This window comes from Scyliorhinus canicula, chromosome 6, assembly GCF_902713615.1.
Source record: "Scyliorhinus canicula chromosome 6, sScyCan1.1, whole genome shotgun sequence".
NCBI classification, from domain to species: domain Eukaryota; kingdom Metazoa; phylum Chordata; class Chondrichthyes; order Carcharhiniformes; family Scyliorhinidae; genus Scyliorhinus; species Scyliorhinus canicula.
In genome coordinates this window covers 103,222,554-103,246,022 of record NC_052151.1, presented here as the reverse complement: position 1 = coordinate 103,246,022, position 23,469 = coordinate 103,222,554, and the positions used below count along the sequence as shown (strand labels likewise).

Sequence of the window (23,469 nt, the reverse complement as noted above, 5' to 3'; positions counted from 1 at the left end):
ACCAGCTGCTTGCCTATATTTCATGGAAATAGGCACTTGGCAAAGCATGATTTCCTTATTTCAGTCAAGAGTTCTGTATGAAATAGTCAGAAGGTCATACAATGTAAACAAGTGTACAGCTGCACATGGTTTTGCTGACAGCATACAATTATTAATTTGCTTAGGCAAGGGACCCAAGGCATGTTATTAAAATCAAACTCCAGCCTGTTCATTTTTCTGTCTCTTGCTAATCTAAAGAATGCTTTCTGTCCCAGATATTGCTTATAGTATCATATGAATTGCCTGCCTTTACCTCTGTAAAGTGGGGACAATTGGAATGACTGTGGTCTCTCTAACCCCCCCCCCCCCAACTTTGTGTTTAATTAAAGGGCCTTTGGCGAAAACTCGAAGTGCTGACTTATAATTTCTTTGACAAATTGGTGTAGTCATGCAGTCTCCCTAATTTAACGGGAAGTGAATCCCAAAACAAATCTCTAAACAGGACTCTCTCAGCTGAAAGGGAGAGAGCCATAGGGTGACCCCAGCTGAAAGGGGGGGGGGGTCTGCGGCTCAGCAGCCTTAATTACTGGCCAGTGACTCACGCTAGGAGAGTTATCTTAAATTAATGAAAGCTGCATGAGAAGAACAAAGGTGCCTTATAGAGACTAACAAAAAAATTGAACAATCAACAGGCTTCGAGATTCGCAAAAGGACTAACACCAGTGAGCGCTCCTTGTAGTATTTGTTCATAATTTCCTGCGGTCCTTGTTGTTATATGTGTCTGCTTGAAAGTAGTTTTCAGAAGGAACGATGAGCAATAAACTTGACGCCCCTCACAGGTCGTCCCGAAGACTCGGTAAAGACATCCGGAGTGAGAAACAAGGTGAACCCCATAAAGAAGACAGATAGGGGAGTCAAAATGAGTAAGAAAATGAAAAGAAACAATCGTAAAGCAACGGAATGAGGTAGGAAAACCTATATGCAAAGGAATCTAATGAAGCTGACCCCCTCTCAAAACAAAAAAACAGGGGAGTAAGAGTAAATAGAAGATTAAGGGAAAAGCATAACAGATGGGTTCCTATCTAAAGGGAATTCAGATTTGTCTGTCGCTGTGAGATAAGGCTAAGGGTTAACTGTGATATTTGTGAGCTGTGAGAATCTGTGGGCGAAATTCTCCGCCCCCCACGACGGGTCGGAGAATAGCGGGAGGGCCTTCCCGACATATTTCCCGCCCTCCCGCTATTCTCCCCCCCCGCCCAACTCCCGACACGAATCGCTGCCGCCGTTTTTTTACGGCCGGCAGCGATTCACCGCTGATAGATGGGCCGAAGTCCCAGCCCTTTACGCTGTTTTTACGAACGGCAAACAGACCTAGTCTGGCCTTTCGTAAAAACGGCGGGAACAACTCATGGCACCGATTGGCACGGCAGTACCACGGCCGTGCCAAGGGTGCCATGGGCCCGCGATCGGTGGGCACCGATCGCGGGCAGCGGGCCCGATGCCCGCGCACTATTTCTCCTTCCGCCGCCCCGCAGTATCCATTCGCGGGGCGGCTGAGGGGCATCCCGGCCCGCGCATGCGCGGGTTTCGCGCAAATACGCGATGACGTCATCCGCGCATGCGCGGGTTGGAGTCTTCCAATCCGCGCATGCGTGGCTGACGTCATATGACGCGTCAGCCGGCGCTAACTCCGGCAAGCGGGCTTAACGAAATTCATTAAGCCCGTGATGCCGGAGCTTACGGCGTCGGGCTGCTAGCCCCGACCGGGGACCAGAATCGGTTCCCGGTCGGGAAGGGGCGCGCTGGCGTCAAACCCGCCCGGGTTTGACGCCAGCCTCACGATTTCTCCCGTTTTGGGAGAATCGCGCCCTGTGTGTTTTGTTTAACCAATTAATTTTAGTCAAAGCATGAAGTGCTAAGTGGGTTGAATTTTTTATCGTCTGTCATTGTGAGTCCGAGCTTATAACTTAAGTGATTTGTGTTGAGATTTCTCTAATGCACTGAAACATTGGAAATTAAAGTCAGTTTAAAATAAAGAAAATGCCTTACGAATAAAAGTAATTGAATATGAATAAGTTTTTAGATTACGTGAAAAGACGTAAATGGCATCATTCCAAGTTCTCCGCCCCTAAGGTTCTGCAGAAAACATTAACCATTTCAGCAGACAGTTGACCTTTTCTGAATTGACAAAGGAAAATATACATCTCTAAAAATAGCTAATGCCTATTAAATCAATCATTGGAAATTGAGTTAAATGTGTGGTATTTATAGCCCCATCTCAGGGGATGTTTTGCTGCTTCTAAAATACTTATATGGTGCATCTTGGCCAGCTTTGAAGGATGGGATTGCAGTCCCACCCGGTGTAAATGGGGGCTGGGTTCCCAATAATGGTCATCATTTGAAAGAAGGAAATGAGTCTCTCGAACACTGGTTAGCAAATAGAGGGAAAGAGGCTATCATGCAAGGGGCCACGAAGAACTTATCCCCCAGGAAGGATGTACCCCACCTAGCGACACCTGACCCTATTAGGCAGACAGACACTCTGCAAATTAGGAGCGGTAATACATCGCATTGATAATGGAATGTTTATAGAACTGTCTCAAATACGAGCTCACCAGCTGCAAAATTTAATAACTTCTGAGCCTGCGTCCGATCGCTCTGTATCTGTGTTGTATGCTGGCAGCTGAATGTTAACCCTTACAGTACCACTGTTCAAAACATAAATAAATTGTAAAAAAACTGCAGGAAGTCTTACAAAAGGTTAATGACCCTTGGGCACAACAATTAAAACACCTGATAGAGTGCAGACGAGAGAATATAGTGACCCATTGCACGGCTTGTTATGCTCGTGAGAATGAGCAGGCATACAATTTACAAACGCAAAGTCACTTAGGACAGCAGACCTCATTGCATATCACTCCTTTTTATTTTTCGGTGTTGTGGGATTAGGAATGTTAGTACAGTTGACCCATAGTCAGAGGGATCTTTTTAGGATGGGTTTAAGTTCAGAACCCCATTTAACAAGCAAATAGGAGAAGTGATCAAAGAGGCCAAAGGAAAAAAGTAATACATGGGATTTATATTGAAATGGACAGACAAAATTGCCTGATAGAAATTTATGGCAAACAGGAGGGCAAAGTGACCTGGAAAGAGGAACAATGGTCTGCTACATTTGAAAGACAACAACCTCCCAGAGAGAGCCATCATTTACTTCCTTCAGTCCTGGCCCAGGTACTGCAGCATCTGTGGGCCCAACATAAAAATCATGTTGGAAAAGTACATTCTACCCCAGTGCATAGGCTGCAGTTACAGAAGAACGTTTCCCTGCCCTGCTTAAAACTATACTGGTTGGCACCAGAAGCAGAAAAAGGGGTAGAGGGAGTGATCAATGCACTATTATAGCAAGGGGTGCTGAAGAGAGCACAAAGCCCCTGTAACACCCCTGTACTCCCCATTCCAAAGGTAGGAGGACCCAACGAATGGTGGTTTGTGCAAGATCTCAGAGCTATCAATAAAATTGTTATCACTATTGCTCTATTGGTGCCGGACACAAATATCATTTTGTCTTCTATACCATCAACAACAGATACTTTCTCAGCCTTTTTCTCCATACCATTGCACCCAGAAAGTCAATATCTATTTGCTTTACATATCGGAATCAACAGTATTAAAAGAGACTTGGACGAGTGCCAGTTGCCTGCAGGCTCGACATTCCCTCAATATGATGATGATTTATTGATAGCCTCAGAGGGAGGGCTAGTTTGCCAACAGAATACCCTTTTGTTATTATCACATCTGGCAGAGAAAGGGCATAGGGTCTCAATGGACAAACTGCAATTCTGTCAGGAGACATGTCAGTATTTGGGATTTCAGCAGCAGCAAGGACAGCGGAGGCTTGGGTCTGAAAGTGTACAGGCTGTAGCAAGGGTTCCAACACCACGCACAAAAAAGGAAACCCTTACCTTCCTCGGCATGGTGGGCAATTGCAGGAAGTGGATACCGGACTATAGAGAGATGGACGCAGTACTGCGCAAGGCTACCCTACAGGACGCCCCTTCGGTTGTTGCCTGGACCCCAAAGAGGGAGCAAGCATTCCACAACTTGAAACAAGCCATGATTAGCACCCTTGCCTTGGGACTTCCTAATTTCACCAAGCCCTTTACTCTTTATGTGAATGAAGCAGGGGGATTTGCAAAAGGGGTCCTGGTGCAGGAGCATGGAGGAGGGAAACGACCCCTTGCCTATTACTCGGTCGCCCTATATGCAGTGGTAAAGGGTATGCCAAGTTGCTTAAGAGCAGTAGTAAAAAGTCAGTTTGCCTTGTGCTCGACCACCCTTGTACAGGATTCGTTCCTCACTCTGTTTTGCTGCTGCTGCTTAATTCATCCGCAACGCAGCATTTTACTGCGGCTCGATGCACTGGGTACGAAGTAATCCTTTCTAAAACCAACTTTACCTACAAGCGAGCGCCGGCTTCAACCCTGCTAGACTCTTGCCCGCGCCCTCGGAAGCAGAACATATGTATGATCATGACTGTTTACAATTGGTTGAAGCCACCACAACCTCTCAACCTGATTTATTGAGTCATCCACTAGAAAATCCAGACATTATCTTTTTCACCGATGGGTCAGCAAACCGACCAAATGATACGACCCTCCTGGCCGGCTATGCAATAGTAACTCCATTCAAGGTAGTGGAAGCTTTTGCTCTGCCTTCGGGAACATCTGCTCAAGCGGCCGAATAGTTTGCCCTTACTAAAGCATGTATTCTAGATAGAAATAAAACAGTCAATATTGATACTGATTCCCGATCCTCTTTGGAGTAGTACATGATTTTGGCCAATTGTGGAAAAACAGGGAATTCATAACGTCCTCCGACCAACCTATTAAACATGCTAAATTGGTTTTAAATTTACTAGATGCTGTTCAGCTGCCCAGCAAGATAGCCGTTTTAAAGTGTGAAGTGCATACTACCGCAGACGTTGAAGTCTCATGTGGCAATAGATTTGCTGATAAAATAGCAAAGGAAGGGGCTCTCAAACAGCAGCCACAAGTACAAGCTGCTGCAGTTGCACTTCTGTCCACCATAACAGAACCAAAGTTAAAACAGGCACAGGAGCAAGCCTCCTTACAGGAGCATCACTCTTGGCTAAAAGCGGGTTGCTATCAAGACAATGATTAAATCTGGATCCACTCAGATATCTGTGCAGTATACCCCAGAGGTTTATTTTTGCCGCCATGCCGCCTTGCCCATGGGCAAGCTCATGTGGGCAAAGGAGGAATGACACATGCCATATGTCAACAATGGTATGCTCGAGGTATTACGGTAACAATTGAAAAAGTAGACCGCACATGTATGATTTGTCAAAGGAATAATCGGTGATAGTGGACATGTTTTCACGGTGGGTAGAGGCTTTTCCAACCAAAAGAGATGATGCTAGAACAATGGTAAATATTCTGTTAAAGGAAATAATACCTAGGTTTGGGATGCCAATGGGTATTAACAGTGACATGGGAACTAATTTCACTATCAAATTGACCAAAGCCCTAATAGAAGCCATGGGATTTGATTGGAAATTGCATATACCATATCAGCCACAATCCTTAGGAATAGTGGAAAGGGCGGATGGAATAATTAAAACTGCAGTTACAAAAGTGTGTCAACAAAATGGGCTGCTATGGTCAGATGCCATACCCATAGTAATGTATGCCTGAGAAATCAGAGAAATCGTAACACGGGTTTAACTCCTTATGAGATATTAATGGAGCATCCCATGATAACTGAAACTAAACCCCCAATGACTCCAGCGGCAGTAGCCTTAATATGGGCAGATGAGGCATCACTAAAACATGCCGAGGACATGTGTGAAACCGCGAAAAGAAAAAGCATGAAAAGGTGCGACAGGCTCAGATGCATCCAAAAGAGGGATGCATCCAAAGACCCTTTAAACCTGGAGAGAAAGTAAATGTGAAAGCACTAAACAAAGATTCCTTTGCTCCTAGATGGAAAGGATCTGACCAAGTGCCGCTAACAACCTGAACAGCCGTTAAAGTAAAAGAAAAGCCAGATGGGATCCACACAACTCGGTGTAAATCCGATGTATCATTCGGAACTTTGATAATACTAGTGAAACGCTGACCTGAAGAGAATGACGGTGCAACTGTTCTTATGTATTATCATATTAATCCAACATCATGTAGAGGATAAACTGCATACTAACACCTTAATATACATTAAGACTAGACTAATGATGACTGATAGTAAAGGAAACCTGACCGCCTATAACTGCACGTACTTTATCTGTGGCCATAAGGTTACCAGAAAATTGATACCAGGGACTGGTTTAGTGTAGTGGGCTAAACAGCTGGCTTATAATGCAGAAAAAGACAGCAGCGCGGGTTCAATTCCTGTACTGGCCTCCCCGAACAGGCGCCGGAATGTGGCGACTAGGGGCTTTTCACAGTAACTTCATTGAAGTCTACTTGTGACAATAAGCTATTATTATTATTAAATTGGGAAGGCTCCTGCTTTTTGGGATATATAGTCCCTTACGTGCATGACCTTCAACAATTGCAAGACCACCCCCATCACAGGGTGACACAAAGTATTATGACACCGGCACAAATGCTGGGAATAATGATACCACCATTAGGAATAGCCACTAATGGACATGAACTACGCGAACTACGAGACATCCTTGAGTAGGTAGCTGATGATACTGCAGAAGCTGTTAACCAGATAGAAACTGAGATGGTTGTTATGAGAGTGGTTGCCCTGCAGAATAGAATGGCTCTTGATTTCTTGTTAGCTGAAAAGGGAGGCACTTGTGCCCTGATTGGAAGTGACTGTTGCACGTACATCCCTGATAAGTGATAACTCAAAGAAAATTGATAATCTGGTGTGGAATCACATTCGTAGAGAGCTAACAAGATTCCATGAAAATGAGGGATGGGACTTTGGCTTTGGTTCGTAGGATCGTTAGGACAGAGGATTGTGTTTTCGATTATAATCGCCATTGTAATCTTGATTGTCGTATGGTTACTGTTTTAATGTTGTGCAAGATATTTTTATTGTACGAACACGGGAACAGCCTAGCCGCCTTGCCTCCTTGCTACCAGGCTCAAAACACGCAGGAACTGCCATACGTCCATTCCCCTTACACTATAAACCATCCTTCCCTATGGAGGACACAATAATTTACTAAAAGGTGTTGATCAAAAGATCAACAAGAAGGGAATTGTGGAAAGGAAATTAATGAGTTGCCAACTTAGAAGCATGGTGGGAATGCTTGACTATAGTTTAACACTGCTTTTGAATGAAAATAAGTAGGTCAGGTAACATAAACAAAATACTGCTTAGTATTTTGGTCTCGTCTTTATTATGATAATACATTGTCCTCTGAAAGATAACAAAATGCGTACTTGAGTTGTTTTTAGCCAAGGGCAAGAACATACGTACTACGTATTTCACCTTTCGTACTTTTCAAGGTCTATTTAATATAAACATGGCTGTTTACTTCAAGCTGTTATTTCACACTATAAAGATATGCTTTCTTCAATCGAATCTCAGAGTGTTATGGACTGGCTAAAAAGCCAGAATACTCTCTCTCTGCAAATATATTTGTGTAAATAAATTTCCTTAAATCGAACCTCGAAGAATTTGTCTTTGTTATAATGTCCACGACAGGGAGCTCACCGAACAAGTTTAGCAAATTTGTATATTGTTCAAAGTAATCAAATAAACTGTAAAGGAATGATTCAGAGTGCAGTAGTTTAATTAGAAAACATAATGCTGATTAATAACTTTTTAAAATCAACCCATCTTGGTTCATTATTATGCACCAACACCTGTTTGCATACTACATCAGTGCTCTCCCTCACATGTTATTAGACCATACAGACTACAAAGGTATCAGTGAGTGGATGCTAAGTTAGTTGCCCTTAACTGAGACAGCAGAAGTGATGCAACAATTGGGATAATGAAAAAAAAAAATCATCCAGAAATTGCACTATTACTACCTACTGTTTCCTGCTGACAAAATATGTGTATATAATCATTGGATAAGACAAGAATGGACTCAGCTGTGATGCACCCTATGGTTGAACACAAGCACCCAACTAATTAGTCCTCCAATATTGCAAACTATATTCATGGACACTGTGCAAGCTATGCATGAATTGATCATTTAAACTTTAAGATATTTATATAATTGTATTTTTAAATAACATTTTGTTACTGTACAGTCTATTAAAGTTATTCAAATTGACATGAGATTTGCCCAAAGGTGGATCATGAACACATTCAATTAATCTCATACCTGTTTTAAACTGCCATCCATGTTGCAGAGGTAGCCCCCATAACACATTCCCTGTATTGCTGGGTCCATAATTATTCATATACTTAGCTGTGACACTTAGCAGCATTTTATACATCCCCATTCGATCTAGGTAATTCCAAGGATTAATAACGGTTTTGTTACGGATGGTAACAAACCCATCCAATGAGTCTGGAACATTATCCCATAATGGTGGGTAAGTAACACTTTCTCCCGCTTTCTCCTGTCCGTTTACATGAGAAAAACATGTCAGCAATGCTGCGAGGAGAACAATGGCAGATGCTTTACGAGCTAGAAGAAACCTTGCCATTTTGAATGAATTCACATAAATGTTCCATCCTATTTATATAAGCTCCAAGGTCTCCTCTGTATGATTGTATGAATGATCATGAATTATGAAATTATTTCACAAGTGTTTCTTTTCCCAGTGACATTAATAGGCTTCAACCTTACTCACATGTCAACTTAATTAACAACAAATCAATACAATTGAAAAATGCACACAACATCAGCTATGAGATCCTAATGAGACATTACATACTGAGTGCTGAGATAAAAAAAGCCATGTGCTTTACTAATACATGAAAGAGCAGACATGCTCTGATAACACTTTAATAAAGAATACAATGCACTACAAGATACATTAATTTATGTGAAAAGTTATTTGACATGGTTAGGAACCTTGACATATATGGCATATTATGGATCCTTCTCATTCAATTGTACCTAATAAAAGTAATGCACATACCTGAGGGCCACTGTGACACTAACAATGGCTTAATATTTGTCAACTGGATTTGGATTTGATTCATTGTCACGTGTACCGAGGTACAGTGAAAAGTATTGTTCTGCGCACAGTCCAGATAATTCCAGACATGAAAAACATAGGACATACATAAATACACAATGTAAATACATAGACACAGGCATCAGGTGAAGCACATGGAGTGTAGTACCACTCAGCAGAGAAGCTATGTGAAGAGATCAGTTCAGTCCACAAGTGGATCTTCTAGGAGTCTGGCAACAGTGGGGATGAATCTGTTTTTGAACCTGTTCTCAGACTTTTGTATCTTCTGCCCGATGGAACAGATTGGAAGAGAGAATAATGCAGCAGCGAGGGGTCTTTCATTATGCTGCCCGCTTTCCCAAGGCAGTGGGCAGTGAAGACAGAGTCAATGGATGGGTGGTGGGTTCATGTGATGGCCTGGGCTGTGTTCACGACTCTCTGTAGCTTCTTATGGTCTTGGGCCAAGCAGTTGCCAGACCAGGCTGTGATGCAGCTAAATAAGATGGTTTCTATGACATATCTTCAAAAGTTGGTCAGAGTCAATGTGGACATGCAGAATTGCCTTCATTTCCTGAGGAAGTATAAGCACTTTCTGCTTTCTTGTCAACGTGCGTGGACCAGGACAGATTGTTCATGAGATGCACACCTAGGTATTTGAAGCAGTCAACTATCTCCACCTCAGCACTATTGCTGCAGACAGGTGTGTAAATTATACTTCACTTCCTGAAGTCAATTACCAGCTCCTTAGTTTTGCTGACATCGAGGGAGAGATTGTTGCCGTTCCACCACGCCATTAGGTTCTACTTGTGGGAAGGGCACAGAATAAGAGTCAATCAGGACATTAGGGCAGACCTGGGAAAAAGAGGGCCAAGAAAGCGAAATCGGCGTTCTACCAAAACGGGGTGAGATTTGGCATGCTGTTCCCAGCCAGACTCTGGGTAACATACTAGAGGAAGGAACACTGCCCCCGCGAAGGTCGACGAGTTCGTAAAAATTAACAATCTAAGGGGAAAAAATGAATGAAAGTGGAGGACGAACTAAGAAGAAGGAATGTAATGTGGACTATGTGTTTGCGGCATGCTGCCTTGTTTCGGTTTGAAGCTGGGAAACAGAGAGAAGGGAGCGAGAATCAGGGAAGCAGGTAAGGGGGTGAGGTAAGGGATGGAGACAGGCAGGCAGAACGGGGACAGGGCTAGATCAGCCCAGGGTGGGGAGCCAATGTACTAGCGAGGAGGGCTAGCACGGGAAGACAGTCAGTAAGGGAGGCTGTGGCTCGCCTCTCAGGGGAGAGGGCGCATCTGGCCAAAGAGGGGGGGAGACAAGGCAGATATGGGGGGGGAGAATACGGGGAAGGAGACAGAGAGAAGGGGGCAGGGAGGGGGTGGGAAAGGGGACGGGGGAGACGCGTAAAACAGAAAGGGGACAGAAAGAGGAAAGGGTTGGCAGTGAAAAGGACATCGGCCTCGGCAAGCTTGGAACACGGCGAGGAACCAAGATAGCGCCGCAAGCAGCCACTCGGGAGGGTCTCTGGTAAAGAGAGATGCTGGAGTGCAGGGGTGCACCCACGTGGCGTACACACAGTTGGCGGCCGTGTTGAGTGTACCCTGGACAAAGGGAGACTCTAGAGGGCAGGGGCCCGACCTCATTTTGGATGGCCTCCTAACAAAGGGAAACCCCAGAGTGCGGGGAGTGTCCATCAGGTAGGTATGGTTGATCCTACAGGACCTTTGGGTCAGAAACCCCCCACCAGGATAGTCACCTGGAACATAAGGGGAGTTAACCACCCAGTGAAAAGAACCAGGTCATTGCCCACCCAAGGAGCTTGAAGGCGGATATAGTATACTTACAGGAGCACACCTGAGGGAGAAGGACAGACTGCCGAAAAGGAATGGATGGGTGCGACAGATGTACCATTCATGTTACGGGTCAAGGGCAGGGAGAGTAGTCATGCTGATCAGCAAGAGGATGAGATTTACAGATCAAGGTGGTTACGGACCCAAGGGGACGTTATGTCATGATTAGTGGTGTCTTGGAAGGGGCACGGGTGGTGCTGGTAAACATGTACGCTCTCAATTGGGACGACACAGAATTCATGGAAAAGACCATGGAGTAAATCCCTGACATTGACACACACCGACTGATTATGGGGGGCGACTTTAACTGCCTACAGGACCCACTGACTGACCGATTAAGCCTCAAAATAGGGAAAAAGACAGGCATGGCTTGGGAATTAGGAGCATTCATGGAGCAGATGAGGGCATTTCCTGCACCCGGGAGAAAAGGAGTTCTTATTCTTCTCGCAGGTGCACAGGGTGTACACCCATATCGACTTCTTTGCAGTGGGGAAATTGGTGCTTCCAGGAATCATGGGAGCGGAATATTCCGCGGTCATCATCTCCGACCACGCTCCACACTCTCTGGATGTGAGGTTGGAGACAGGCCGTGCCCAGTGCCCCACATGGAGGCTGAACACGGACCTCCTGGCCGACAAGGCCTCCTGCCATAAAACATCGCAGGCCAAAGGCGATTATGTAAGCAACAACGAAAATAGGAGGTCTCACCCTCCACGTTCTGGGAGGCACCGAAGGCCATGATTAGAGGAGAGATCAAAGCGTACAAGGCATGCAGCTATAGGGAATAGAGGGCGGCCAGGCAGCAGCTGGTCGACTCCATCTTGGAAGTCAACAGAAAATACTCCGAGGCCCCAACCGTAGAGCTGCTGGCAGAGATGAAAAAGCTGCAAATGGACTTTAACCTGCTATCCACTAGGAAAGCAGTGTACCAACTCCGCCAGACACGGGGGACCTTCTCTGAACATGGGGATAAGGTTGGCCTCCTATTGGCTCACCATCTAAGAAAGCAGGCAGCCACAGGGGAAATAGCAGAGGTAAAGCATAGCAGAGGCAGACTGGTAGCAAAACAAAAAGAGGTCAACCGAGCATTCTACCGAGGGCTGTACACCACGGAGCCTCCAACAGGGATGCAGAGGTGAAACAGTTCCTAGACAGACTGGAAATACCAGTTGTGGGGGAAGACAGATGTGGGGAGCTAGAAGCACCAATAGATCTGGGAGAAATGATGGAGAGCATCAGCTCCATGCAGGTGGGGACGGGACGGGGACCCGACGGGTCCCTGGCGGACATCTATAAAAAATATATACATATTTTCTTACAGACAATTGTATTGAGGTATTTTTGGCATTGTAAACAGTAATATACGTTAGTGTGCAGATACCAATCACAAAAAAACATAGTGCAAAAAACAGTTCCTCTCTCGCAGATAGACCCGTCTATTCTTGCCCCCAACTCTACACCATTCTACCCCCCCCCCCCCCCCCCCCCCCGATGATTAGTTCCCCGCGAAGAAGTCGCTGAATGGTTGCCACCTCCGGGCGAACCCCAATAGTGATCCTCGTAAGGCGAACTTGATTTCTTCCAAGCCGAGAAAGCTTGCCATGTCCGACAGCCATACTTCGGTCCTTGGGGCTTTGAGACCCTCCAGGCCAACAGTATTCATCGCCGGGCTATCAGGGAAGCAAAGGCCACAACGTCAGCCTCTATCCCCTCCTGTACTCCCGGGTCTTCGACACCCCAAAAATCGCCACCTCTGGACTCATCGCCACCCTTGTTTTCAGTACCCGGGATATGACGTCCACAAATCCCTGCCAGTATCCCCTGAGTTTTGGACACGCCCAGAACATGTGGACATGGTTCGCTGGTCCTCCCCCACATCTAGCACACTCATCCTCCAGCCCAAAGAATTTGCTCATCCGGGCCACCGTTGTGTGGGCCCGGTGAACCATCTTGAACTGAATCAGGCCGAGCCTGGCACATGTTGCGGTTGCATTTACCCTCCTCAGAGCGTCTGCCCATACGCCTCCCTCCAACTCCCCACCAAGCTCCTCCTCCCAGTTAAGTTTCAGTTCCTCAGTCCCTGTGTCCTCCGCTCCCATAAGCTCCTCATAAATATCTGAGACTCTCCCCTCTCCTACCTCACCCCTGGAAGCTACCCTGTCCTGGATCCCCCTTGGTTGAAGGCGTGGAAAGGACGGGACCTGTCTACGTACGAAATCCCGCACCTGCAAGTACCGAAAGTCATTCCCCCTCGCCAGCCCGAACTTCTCCTCCAGCGCCCTCATGTTTGCAAAGCTCCCTTCCAGGAACAAGTCCTTCCCATCCCCACCCTCCGCCACGCTCGGAAACCCTGCCATCCATCTTCCCCGGGACAAATCGGTGGTTGTCGCATATTGGGGACCAGACCGACGCTCCCACTTCCCCCGCATGCTTCCTCCATTGGCCCCAAATCCGCAGAGCCGCCACCACTATAGGGCTGGTGGAGTACCTGGCCTGCGGGAGCGGCAGGGGAGCTGTGACCAGGGCTGCCAAGCTGGTGCCCCTGCACGAAGCAGCCTTCACCCGCTCCCAGACCGACCCCGTACCCACCATCCATTTCCTTATCATGGCTATGTTAGCCGCCCAGTAGTAGTTGCTGTGGTTCGGCAACACCAGCCCCCCCTCACTACGGTTCCGTTCCAGCATCCCCCTCCTTACCCCCGAGGACTTCCCTGCCCAAACATCGCTTCCTCCGGGTCGTCAAAATAATGTTGCTGTTCCCGGTATGTGACCCAAAGCCGTGCCGGGAAAAGTAGCCCGAACCTGACATTTTTAAACAGAACCTCTTTAATTTGTCTGTAGGCTGCCCTCCTTCTGGCCACCTCCTGGCTCAGATCCTGGTAGATGCGCAGGACACTGTTGTTCCATGAGCAGCTCCTCGTGCTCTTGGCCCACTGTAGAACCCGCTCCTTGTCCATGCACCTATGGAACCTGACCCCCCCGTGGCTGCCTCACCTGCACTCTGTGTGCCCTGTCCAGCTCCAATGGACGCGGGAAGAAATCATCCCCCACCAGCTTCTAGAGCATGTCTACCACATATGCCGTGGCATCCACTCCCTCGGCCCCCTCATGGAGCCCAAAGATTCTCAGATTCTGCCGGCGAGACCTATTTTCCAGGTCCTCCAGCTTGTCCATCAGCCTTGATTGCTGCTCCTTCAACTTACTAATTTCCACGTCCGCTACCGTTTGGAAATCTGCCTGCTCTTCCACTATCTTCTCCAGTTCCTGGACATTCTTATCCTGAGCATCCAGCCTCTGGTCAAGTTGCTCCACGGCTTTCTGGAGCGGTTCCAAATGATCCCGCTTCAGTGCTGCGAAGCTCTCTTTCATGACCTGCAGCATGTTGTCCAGTGCTGTCTGGACCGTCCTTTCCGTGGTCCGTTCATCGGCCATCTTTCCTCCCACTTGAGCTTCCACACCACTTTTGTTCAGCCCCTTCTTCACCTGTTTTCGCTCCCTTCTGCTCCTTAAGTCCATACAACTATATGGATTCAGATCTCGAGTGCTATTGTTTTTCACTCCAGAGCTCAAAAATTCAAAAAAGTCAGGGAAAAAGGTCTTAAAGTCAGACCGGAGCGAGAGCCACCAAATGTGCGACTTACTCCCTCATAGCCGCCACCGGAAGTCCGTCTGTAAAAAAGTATGCACCAACCCTGGCCCCACACCTAAGGGACATGTTGCCCCCCCCCCTCTCCACCTCCACCCCTGCACCCCCCCCCCCCCCCCCCCCCCCCCCCCCCCCCCCCGCCCCTCATCCCCCAGCCACATGAGAGACACGGCCGAAGCTGACGGGGGAAGAAAAGAAAGAGGGGGAGGGAAGGGGACAAAAAGGGGGGGAACACACTCCCAGACCGACCAGGGAGGGCACAAGGGGGGATGCGTGGGAGGGGAGCAGGGAGGGGCGGGTTAGGGTGGCAGGGAGGACTGCATGCCGAGTTTGATGGCGACAGATTGTATATAGGAAAATTCAAGGGAAGAAAAGGACTAATCTTTCTGTATTGTACAGCAAATGAAAACAAACGGCAATGTATGTATGTTTTGAAAATACCAATAAAAAGATTTTATTTAAATAGGAGCCCCTTAGGAGTCCTTTTTGTTGAGATTCTCCAGGGATGAGTGTAGGGCCAGGGAGATGGTGTCTGCTGTGGTCAGGTTTGGTATGCGAATTACAGTGGATCAAGGCATTCTGGGAGTATGAAGTTGCTATGTCTCATCACCCAACCGTTCGAAGCACTTCATAATAATAGATGTCAAGGCACTGGTATGATGGTGGTCTTCTTGAAGAAGGAGGCAACCTCAGAATGGAGTAGGGAGAGGTTGAACTTGTCCAGGAACACAACCGCCAGTTGGTCCGCGCAGGATCTGAGTGTAAGATCAGGGGCTCCAGCAAGACCCATTACCTTCCAATGGTTCACTGTCAGGAAGGCCGATCTGATTTTGTAAGCTGTGACGGTAGGTATGGGAGTGTCCAAGGCTGTTGGGGCAGTTGACAACGGTTTGATGGTTTTCTGCTTGAAACGAGCATTGAGTGCATTGGGTTCATCAGAAAGGGGTGCGCTGCTGCCGGAGATTCTACTCAACTTTGTTTTGTCGCCCATTATGTTATTTAAGCCTTGCCATAATTCAGGAACAGGCGTTGAATCCCAGGCCTCCATATGCCCATAATAGGAAGTAGGCGACTTTGTTATTGAAGCAGATATGGTCAAATGCTCACCTTGGGGTTAAATACAGCACCAAGGGCTGTTGTCAGGCAGGGAGCTGGAGTTAATGACTGAGGAATGGAGCTTATGATAGGAAACTGTGCATTTAAAAAGCTAAATATAATATAAACAAGAGGAAGGCTTCTTACTCCTAAAGCTTGATTAGTGCACAAATGATTGTATGAAATAGTGCAGCAAGGAAACCTGTTTCCTTCAGTTGAATAGCTATTACTAAAAGCACGTTGCTGTGCTTACTGTATCTGTCACCTTCTGAAATATTTTGCTGTTGTTGGACAGTGTGAGCTCGTAGAACTATTTTGAGACTTCCTGGCATATTTTTCAATGTGTACTTCATAGTATCATTTGTGACTATGAGCACGATTTAATGGAAAAACCACAGGGTGTGGAAAGCAGCAGGCTTTGACGTAGCAGTGGGCCACGTCAGATCAAGAAGGCAGAGGATCACTGAGTGGGCACTGCAGGGGCACGGGTGGGGCATTATCTATAACTAGGGCGAATGTTGGCTATTAACATATACAACTGATACATGTCTTCACAGCCGGCCAGCCCACGCCCCCAACTCCTGTTGCCTTCTGCTCCCCCCCCCACACCTTGTTCAGAGGATGGGTGTGAGCACACTGTCAGCAGAAAGGCAGGAGTCTTTGGCCTAAACTGAGTAGCACCAAAGGGATTTGGTTGGGGGGATTGGGAGGAAGCAGGGATTGTGGGTATCTGGCCTCCGCACTAGCATCATCAGTCAGGACCTCACCTGATACCCCTTTTCCCCCAAGAGCCAACCTGTCATGATGGGGTAGTCCTCGAAGTCGCCGGGGATCTCTGAGTGCACCCAGGATGTAACTGTCATGCATGCTTGCATGCACACACAAGCATGATCCAGAGGTGGTGGTCGCACACGAGTTGAACATTCAGGGAGTGGAACTCCTTCCTGTTAATGAAGGGCCCTCCTTAGCATCGGCCTGGTCTTCAATTTGTAATAATCACCGGTTTGCCCAGGGAAGGATGGACGGGGGGTTTCGGAGATGGCAGAGAGCAGGGATTGATGGGGGATATGTTTATAGAGCGGAGCTTTCCTAGCTTGAGGGAGCTGGAGGAGAAATTTGGATTGCCGAGGGGAAATAAATTCAAGTACATGCAGGTGTGGGACTTCCTATGCAGGCAGGTCTCAACCTTCCCGCTCCTACCACCAAGAGGGATACAGGATAGGGTAGTTTCCAGAGTGTGGGTGGGAGAAGGGAAGGACTCTGACACCTATAAGGAACTCATGGGGTCAGAGGACACGCAGACTGAGGAGCTGAAGCGCAAGGGGGAGGAGGAGCTGGGAGGAGAGATAGAGGATGGTCTCTGGGCGGATGCGTTGAGTACAGTCAACGCGTTCACAACATGCGCCAGGTTCAGCCTGATACAGTTTAAGGTCATTCACCGGGCTCACATGACACTGACCCCGATGAGCAGGTTCTTTGGGGTAGAAGATCGGTGCGCAATGTGTGCTGGGGGCCAGCGAACCATGTCCACATGTTTTGGACAAGCCCAAAGCTCAGGGGATTCTGGCAGGGCTTTGCAGATGTTATGTCCATGGTGTTAAAAACAAGACTAGCACCGAGCCCGGAGGCGATGATTTTCGGGGTGTCGGAAGATCCGGGAATCCAGGAGGAGAAAGAGGCAGACGTTCTGGCCTTTGCTTCCCTGGTAGCCCAGAGATGGATATTATTAGCTTGGAGGGACTCAAAACTCCCGAAGTCAGAGATCTGGCTATCTGACATGGCTATCTTTCTCTGTTTGGCGAAAATCAAGTTTGCCTTGACAGGGTCACTGTTCGGGTTCGCCCGGAGGTGGCAACCGTTTGTCGACTTCTTTGCGGAAAATTAATCGTCAGCAGAAGTGGGGGGAGTTAGTTTAGCTTAGAGTAAGGGGTTAATAAAGGTGGGACCTGTAAGGGAGGAAGCAGGCTTTTTGCGCTATGTTTATAGACTCATGTACATTGTTCATTTTGTTGTTGTTGTAAAACCAAAAATACCTCAATAAATGTTTATTAAAAAAAAATGAAGGGCCCTCCTTGATGCTCCAGTATGCACATGGTGACATGCATGTGATCATTTACCCCCTAGACCTGGGCATCTTGGGAGTACTAAACAACACCCATGTGATTTCTCGCTGGGAGCCTGTTAGGATGATAATCAACCTGTTTGATCACTTTAGGAATGCAACTTCCCTGGCTGTTAAGTCTTGGGCCAGGGTTTTCAGGAACCGCCCGTGATGGGACCAGAAAATCCCACCCAAAATCGACAGACCCTTGGCTTCTCCGTCAAACTTTCTGAAAATAACATGAAATGGCATGATCGCATATTAAGGCAGTTATAAAATAATTCAAATGTGAAGTAAAGAATTATAAATTCAAAAACAGCTTCTTCCCCGCTGTTACCAGACTCTTGAATGACCCTTTTATGGACTGAACTGATCTCTCCATGCATCTTCTCTACTGAGTAGTACTGCACTCCGAATGCTTCACCCGATGTCTCTGTCTTTGCATTTACATTGTATTTATCGTATATCCTATGCTTCTCATGTATGGAACGATCTGTCTGGACTGTACGCAGAACAATACTTTTCACTGTACCTCAGTACACATGACAATAAGTCCAAATCTAAATTCAAATTTGCATCTCAGGTGCAAAGCTCAATGGGCCATGAAGAATTTTCCTTATAATGATTCAGAAATTGATCAAATAGCTTTTAATTTACAGAACAATTCTGTTGCAGACCTTGAAACCAACTCCAGAGTTGAATTTAGGTCACTGTCATGGGAAAAATAGCATATGTTGATTTCAGCTGACACTTTAATCTATATTTCCTGTAACTGAGCTGGTCTAAATTGTAGACAGGGGGAGATGAAGGTCATTCAGAGTGATAACAAGAAAATTAAAAGTAGGAAAACATTACACTCAAGAAAGATTAATTTCACAACAGATACAAAGAAATATTGAAAACACCTCCCTGCATCAAGAAAAGAAGAGAGTACAATTGGTGAATTTGTCCTTAAGCTACCTTTCTCATTCATCATCCTCTCCCCTGTATGAATGAATACTGATTGTTTCTTATAAAATAAAATACTTTCAGTAGTTCATAGAGGTATCAGTTTAGAAAACAGAATGTTTTAGAATTATTTAAGTATATAAACAAATGACCCTGATGAGAATCCTTGAACAGGCGAAGGTGCAGGGCTATCCCTTGTCTGGACGACAAGGAGTCATTCAGATTCAAAACATTAGCTCCCTTCCCTCTCCACAGATGCTGTCAGACCTGCTGAGATTGTCCAGTATTTTCTGTTTTTGTTTCAGATTCCAGCGTCCGCAGGAATTTGCTTTTATCCTTCTACTTACTGATTTGCGGAACCAAATCGGGGCTGGATTCTCCATTTTTGGACTATGTCCCCACGCCGTTGTAAAAACTGTGGCTTTTCACGATAGAAAAACTATCAGGAAATGGCCACATATTTATAGCCCTGCAAGGGGGGGGGGGGGGGGGGGGGGGGGGGCAGCAGTGAACCGTTGGGAAGCTCACAGCATTTGCTGAAGATGCGGGCCCCCGTACCTCCGGGTCCGAGGCTGCGCATACGCACGTTGGCGGCCTCCAGCGGCCACGCCGTGCTCCATGGCGGACTCAGATTGGGGAGCTGGACCCTCCAAATAGTGCCCACGATCAGCTATGTGCCCGACCTGGACCGCACGCCCAAAACTAGTTCGGTGCCGTATAAGGCCCCCCTGCCCTCCAATCGGCCCACCTCTGACCATGGTGGCCGCAGACTGAGTCTGGAGCCGCCACACTAGTATCCTGACCAGCAGGACCATGTTAGATCCACGCCATCGGGACTTTAGCCTGTTGGGGGCGGAGAATGGTGGGCCACCAGCAATGGCCGCAGGTAGGTGATATGTGGCACGACGTACTCGGGCCTGGAGAATCAGGGAACCAGCGCCAGTCCCGATTTTGTGCGCCAAAATAGATACCCCGCCCCTGCGCCGGCCGCAACTTTGGCGTCAGGGTGCGGAGAATCCAGCCCCAGGCCTTCACTACAGGGGCTCAACTTCATCTCAACTGGAACAATCCCACCCTCCCACCCTTCCACCCAAGCCCCCACAATGCCCCTCCCCCCAAAACCCCCTCCTCTCTCTTCCTTCCACCTACGCCAACCCCCAAAAAGCCCTCAATGCGCTTGGACGTTCTTGCTCTACCGCAACTTCTAGGTGAATCCACATCAGGGGTGGAGGCAGCCAACTGCTTGCCACGTCCTGTGGCCTTCGATGCCCCTGGCAGGCATCCTCTGGGGTCTCTGGGGTCGTAGGACCCCAGCGCACTTGACAGTGACACATGCACTTGCCGCCCTATTCCGGGTGCTGGCTGCAAGGCCTCATCAAAAGGGAGGAACTTTAGGGAGCTGGTGGCCTCTGTTGGCAATCCATAAGATTGACCCAGGTTCCCACCCTGTGCTCCCTCCTCCCGGTCGGTGCCCATAGTGCTCTGGGGTTCACCTTGGGACTGCGGGTCATCTGGTTCGAACACCGGCTGTCCCTGCGACATCTGGCTCTGCCAGCCCCAGCAGCTCCACAATGTCTGCACCATGTTGTTGACACCCTCAGGGATGCTCCTCAGTGACTGGGCCATACTCTGCAGCACCTCAGCAATGTCCACCTATGACTGGGTCAGCTCCGCAGTGCTTCGGCTGTTCCCATCTGAGAGCACGGCATGTCCCAGAGAGCCTCATCAAGGTCAACCTGGTGCTGGGTCACATCCCCCAGCGAGTCAGACATTCTGCCAAGACCCTCAGCCATGGCCGTCACCGACTGCGTAATGCCTTGGATACCTTCAATATTGCTGCTGACGTCGTGCACGGGGCCCTCCACTGTGGTCACCACCAGTGTTAGCCTCGGTGCCACATATTGCCAGTGATATCTCCTGTGCCCGTAGACTGTGGGACTTCTCCAATCAGTTATAGACCTGTTTGAGTCTCGCTGACATTTTCATCTGGATGTCCCAGCCGTTCCCAATGTCTCAAACAGCTCCAGGTAAAACTGTTCTCGAGGCTCAGCATCTGGCTGGGTCCTGCTGGGTCCTGGGACCCAGAAACCCTCTGGCTGCTGTCGGCACCATGGCTGGGAGCTGAGTGGGGTTGGTTCTGCAAGTTTAAGTGCTGCTTGACCTTGTTAGCGGGGGATCAAATGTCCTGCCCAATCGGTTGGTGAGCCTTCATTTGCAGCATGAAGCCTTTGAGGCCTCGTTAAGTGGGCCAATTAACGTGGAATTGCTTTGTCGGCCTTGCCGGGCCAAGCACCGGGAAGCTCACGGTAATTCCCGCTCACGACCACACTTAGAAATCTTTCCAGAGAATCATGCCCATTGAATTTCTTGTGCCACTGAATCCATGTCCTTGGGATTGCATTCTTAGCATTGACCATGATGGCTATCTACTCCCATTGCCCTCTGAAAGATTGTCTATAGGGCCTCCTGACACTGCAGATTTATGACATCTATCTTCATAAGCAACTAATTGGCCATGGCTTCTCGTGCAGCATCAGAAGTCCATTCTCTGCAGTGATATACCATCGTTCTAGCACAGTCTCTCTTCCCCACCTCCACCTGCTCCAGAGAGAATCTACCTCTTTGTTCAGAGGATTGATTTTAAGTACTGCAGTTTAGCTTTACATAGTACCAGCATCTCAGGGTTTTGTGATCCTTGCTCAGATGTGCAGCTACTCAGCAGAAATCGGTTAATTAAGCAGACAGTCTAAAGTTATTGTGTGGCCTTTATTGGAAGCAATGAGTGCAAATCAATCACACCCCTGGATCCATGTGCCCATTTTTATGCTCTAGTATATTTGGTGGCCAAGCTACCTCAAACCACTATGGGCAGTGGTTCCAGCATAATGGGATTTTAGTCCCTTCAGAGATTACTGGGGTAATTTTACCCTAACTTCACCTAGCAGGAGGGGGAGTGGTTCAGGTTGGACTCCCCTTTTGTTGCTCTCCCAATTTAATGCTCCAATATCTTCAAGGGTGCATAAATTTGAGCGAGGCATAGAATACACATCAGAGCTGAAACCACACAGTTCCCAGCAAACAAGGTAGATTAAAATTATCCCACTACCTAAAATATATCTAAAAATGTCTTGTTTAGCTGCAGAAACCATCTGGTGTTGCAAGATAGGATAAAATATTTGTGAAAGACATAGGTCTGAAGAGTTATAGCATAGATAAAGCACGTAATTTAAAAATAATTAATGATGCAGTGAGGGGAAGAGGATGTGATGATAAAACTCAGCCTGTTTCAATTTACTTCTTTGACTACAGCTGTTACATGCATAAACTGCATTGTTCAATAAGAAACTATGTGTTACCAGGGTGACCGGTTGATGTTCTAACATGCTGTACCATGACATAGCAGGGACTTACACAAGCCATTCCACACGCAGCAAGTTAATTTTTCCTGTACAACTGGAGGAGCTGCTGAGTGACGGTGAACTGTGTTTCCTTAGTGAGCAGGACACCAATCTGGGGCAGTCACCTTGCACCACGTCCAGACAGCTTTTGGCAAATGGCTGAAAACGACTACTAGCTTGTAGCACTGCCTTACTGGGCCATGATTCTGCAACAACGGTTGCTCAGAGGAAATAAATATAACACATGCACGCAATTTGAACTTTCATTTGTAACAATGTATAAACAATGCCAAACTAAATTAGGTGTTGTTGGACGCACTTTGGCTGCTCTACAGGGTCCATCAGATCTGTTCTCTTTATCAGCTGTGATAAAGTGTTACAAATTAATAACTTGGATGTACAATGCTTAACATGACAAGTAGAGCAATAAGTTTAATACATAAACTGTCAGCTTGGTTAATTCACTATTTAAAATAGCATTGGCTGCTGTGCTTGGTTGATGGGGGACTGGAAAGTGGGTGGGAAGGGGTGGTGGTTGGGGTTTGGAGGGGACTGACACCTGAACACTAATTTGACAATCTAAATCTGACTTACTTTCTGTCTGTTCTATTTCATTTGGACAGATGTTGCTATTATGTACTTCATGTAGTATTTTGATAATTTTATTTATTTTGCAATCATGTTTTTACTGTCTGCGACCTACACTCACCCACCCCAACCCACCACTAAAATAATCACAATGTAAGACAGTTATCATAAACTTGTGATCAAAGCTGTAAAGATTTCTTGCTATTTAAACTCTTTGTGAAAAGGTTTTGGGATATTTCTTTAAAAGTCTGGATATATCCGAAAACAATTATGGGGATATTCCAATCCTAAAGTGTAATGTTCACTCTAATATCAAACAAACTCATGACATGTGAAAACAAATCGGGCCAATTTAAATAAGGTTTATTTTATAATTGATCTGGCAAAACATTTCATTTTATTGGAACTTAAATATAATTTACTCCTTCTGCACTTACAATATGTCAAATGTATATATTAAACAATAATGTAGTTTAAATTGCAGTTTCAGAATGTGTGGATTATTAAGTAAGAACATTAATAAGTAAAATCACATATTGAAGCAATTCATGACTTTAATGAGCACAAGCCGCTATTAAAGTAGCAGAGTAAGGAATTTCCTACAAATACATTCACTGTTAATATGCTAATAACACATGGAAATACCGTATTCTAACAAATTGTTAGGAACATAAAAAGGCCATTGGGACAAACATGCCTATTCCTTTTTCACAGAATAATACTATCAACCATATTCTTG

General features: G+C 46.7%; 1 protein-coding gene across 1 annotated transcript in view; it reads right to left on the bottom strand.

The window, feature by feature from the left end:
- LOC119967929 (protein LEG1 homolog) overlaps window positions 1-8,624 on the bottom strand; it is a 54,783-nt gene extending 46,159 nt beyond the window's left edge. The window contains exon 1 of the mRNA XM_038801025.1: window positions 8,297-8,624. Coding sequence (XP_038656953.1) covers window positions 8,297-8,624 — 328 coding nt within the window. The remainder of the gene's footprint in view (window positions 1-8,296) is intronic.
- Window positions 8,625-23,469: the final 14,845 nt, after the last annotated feature.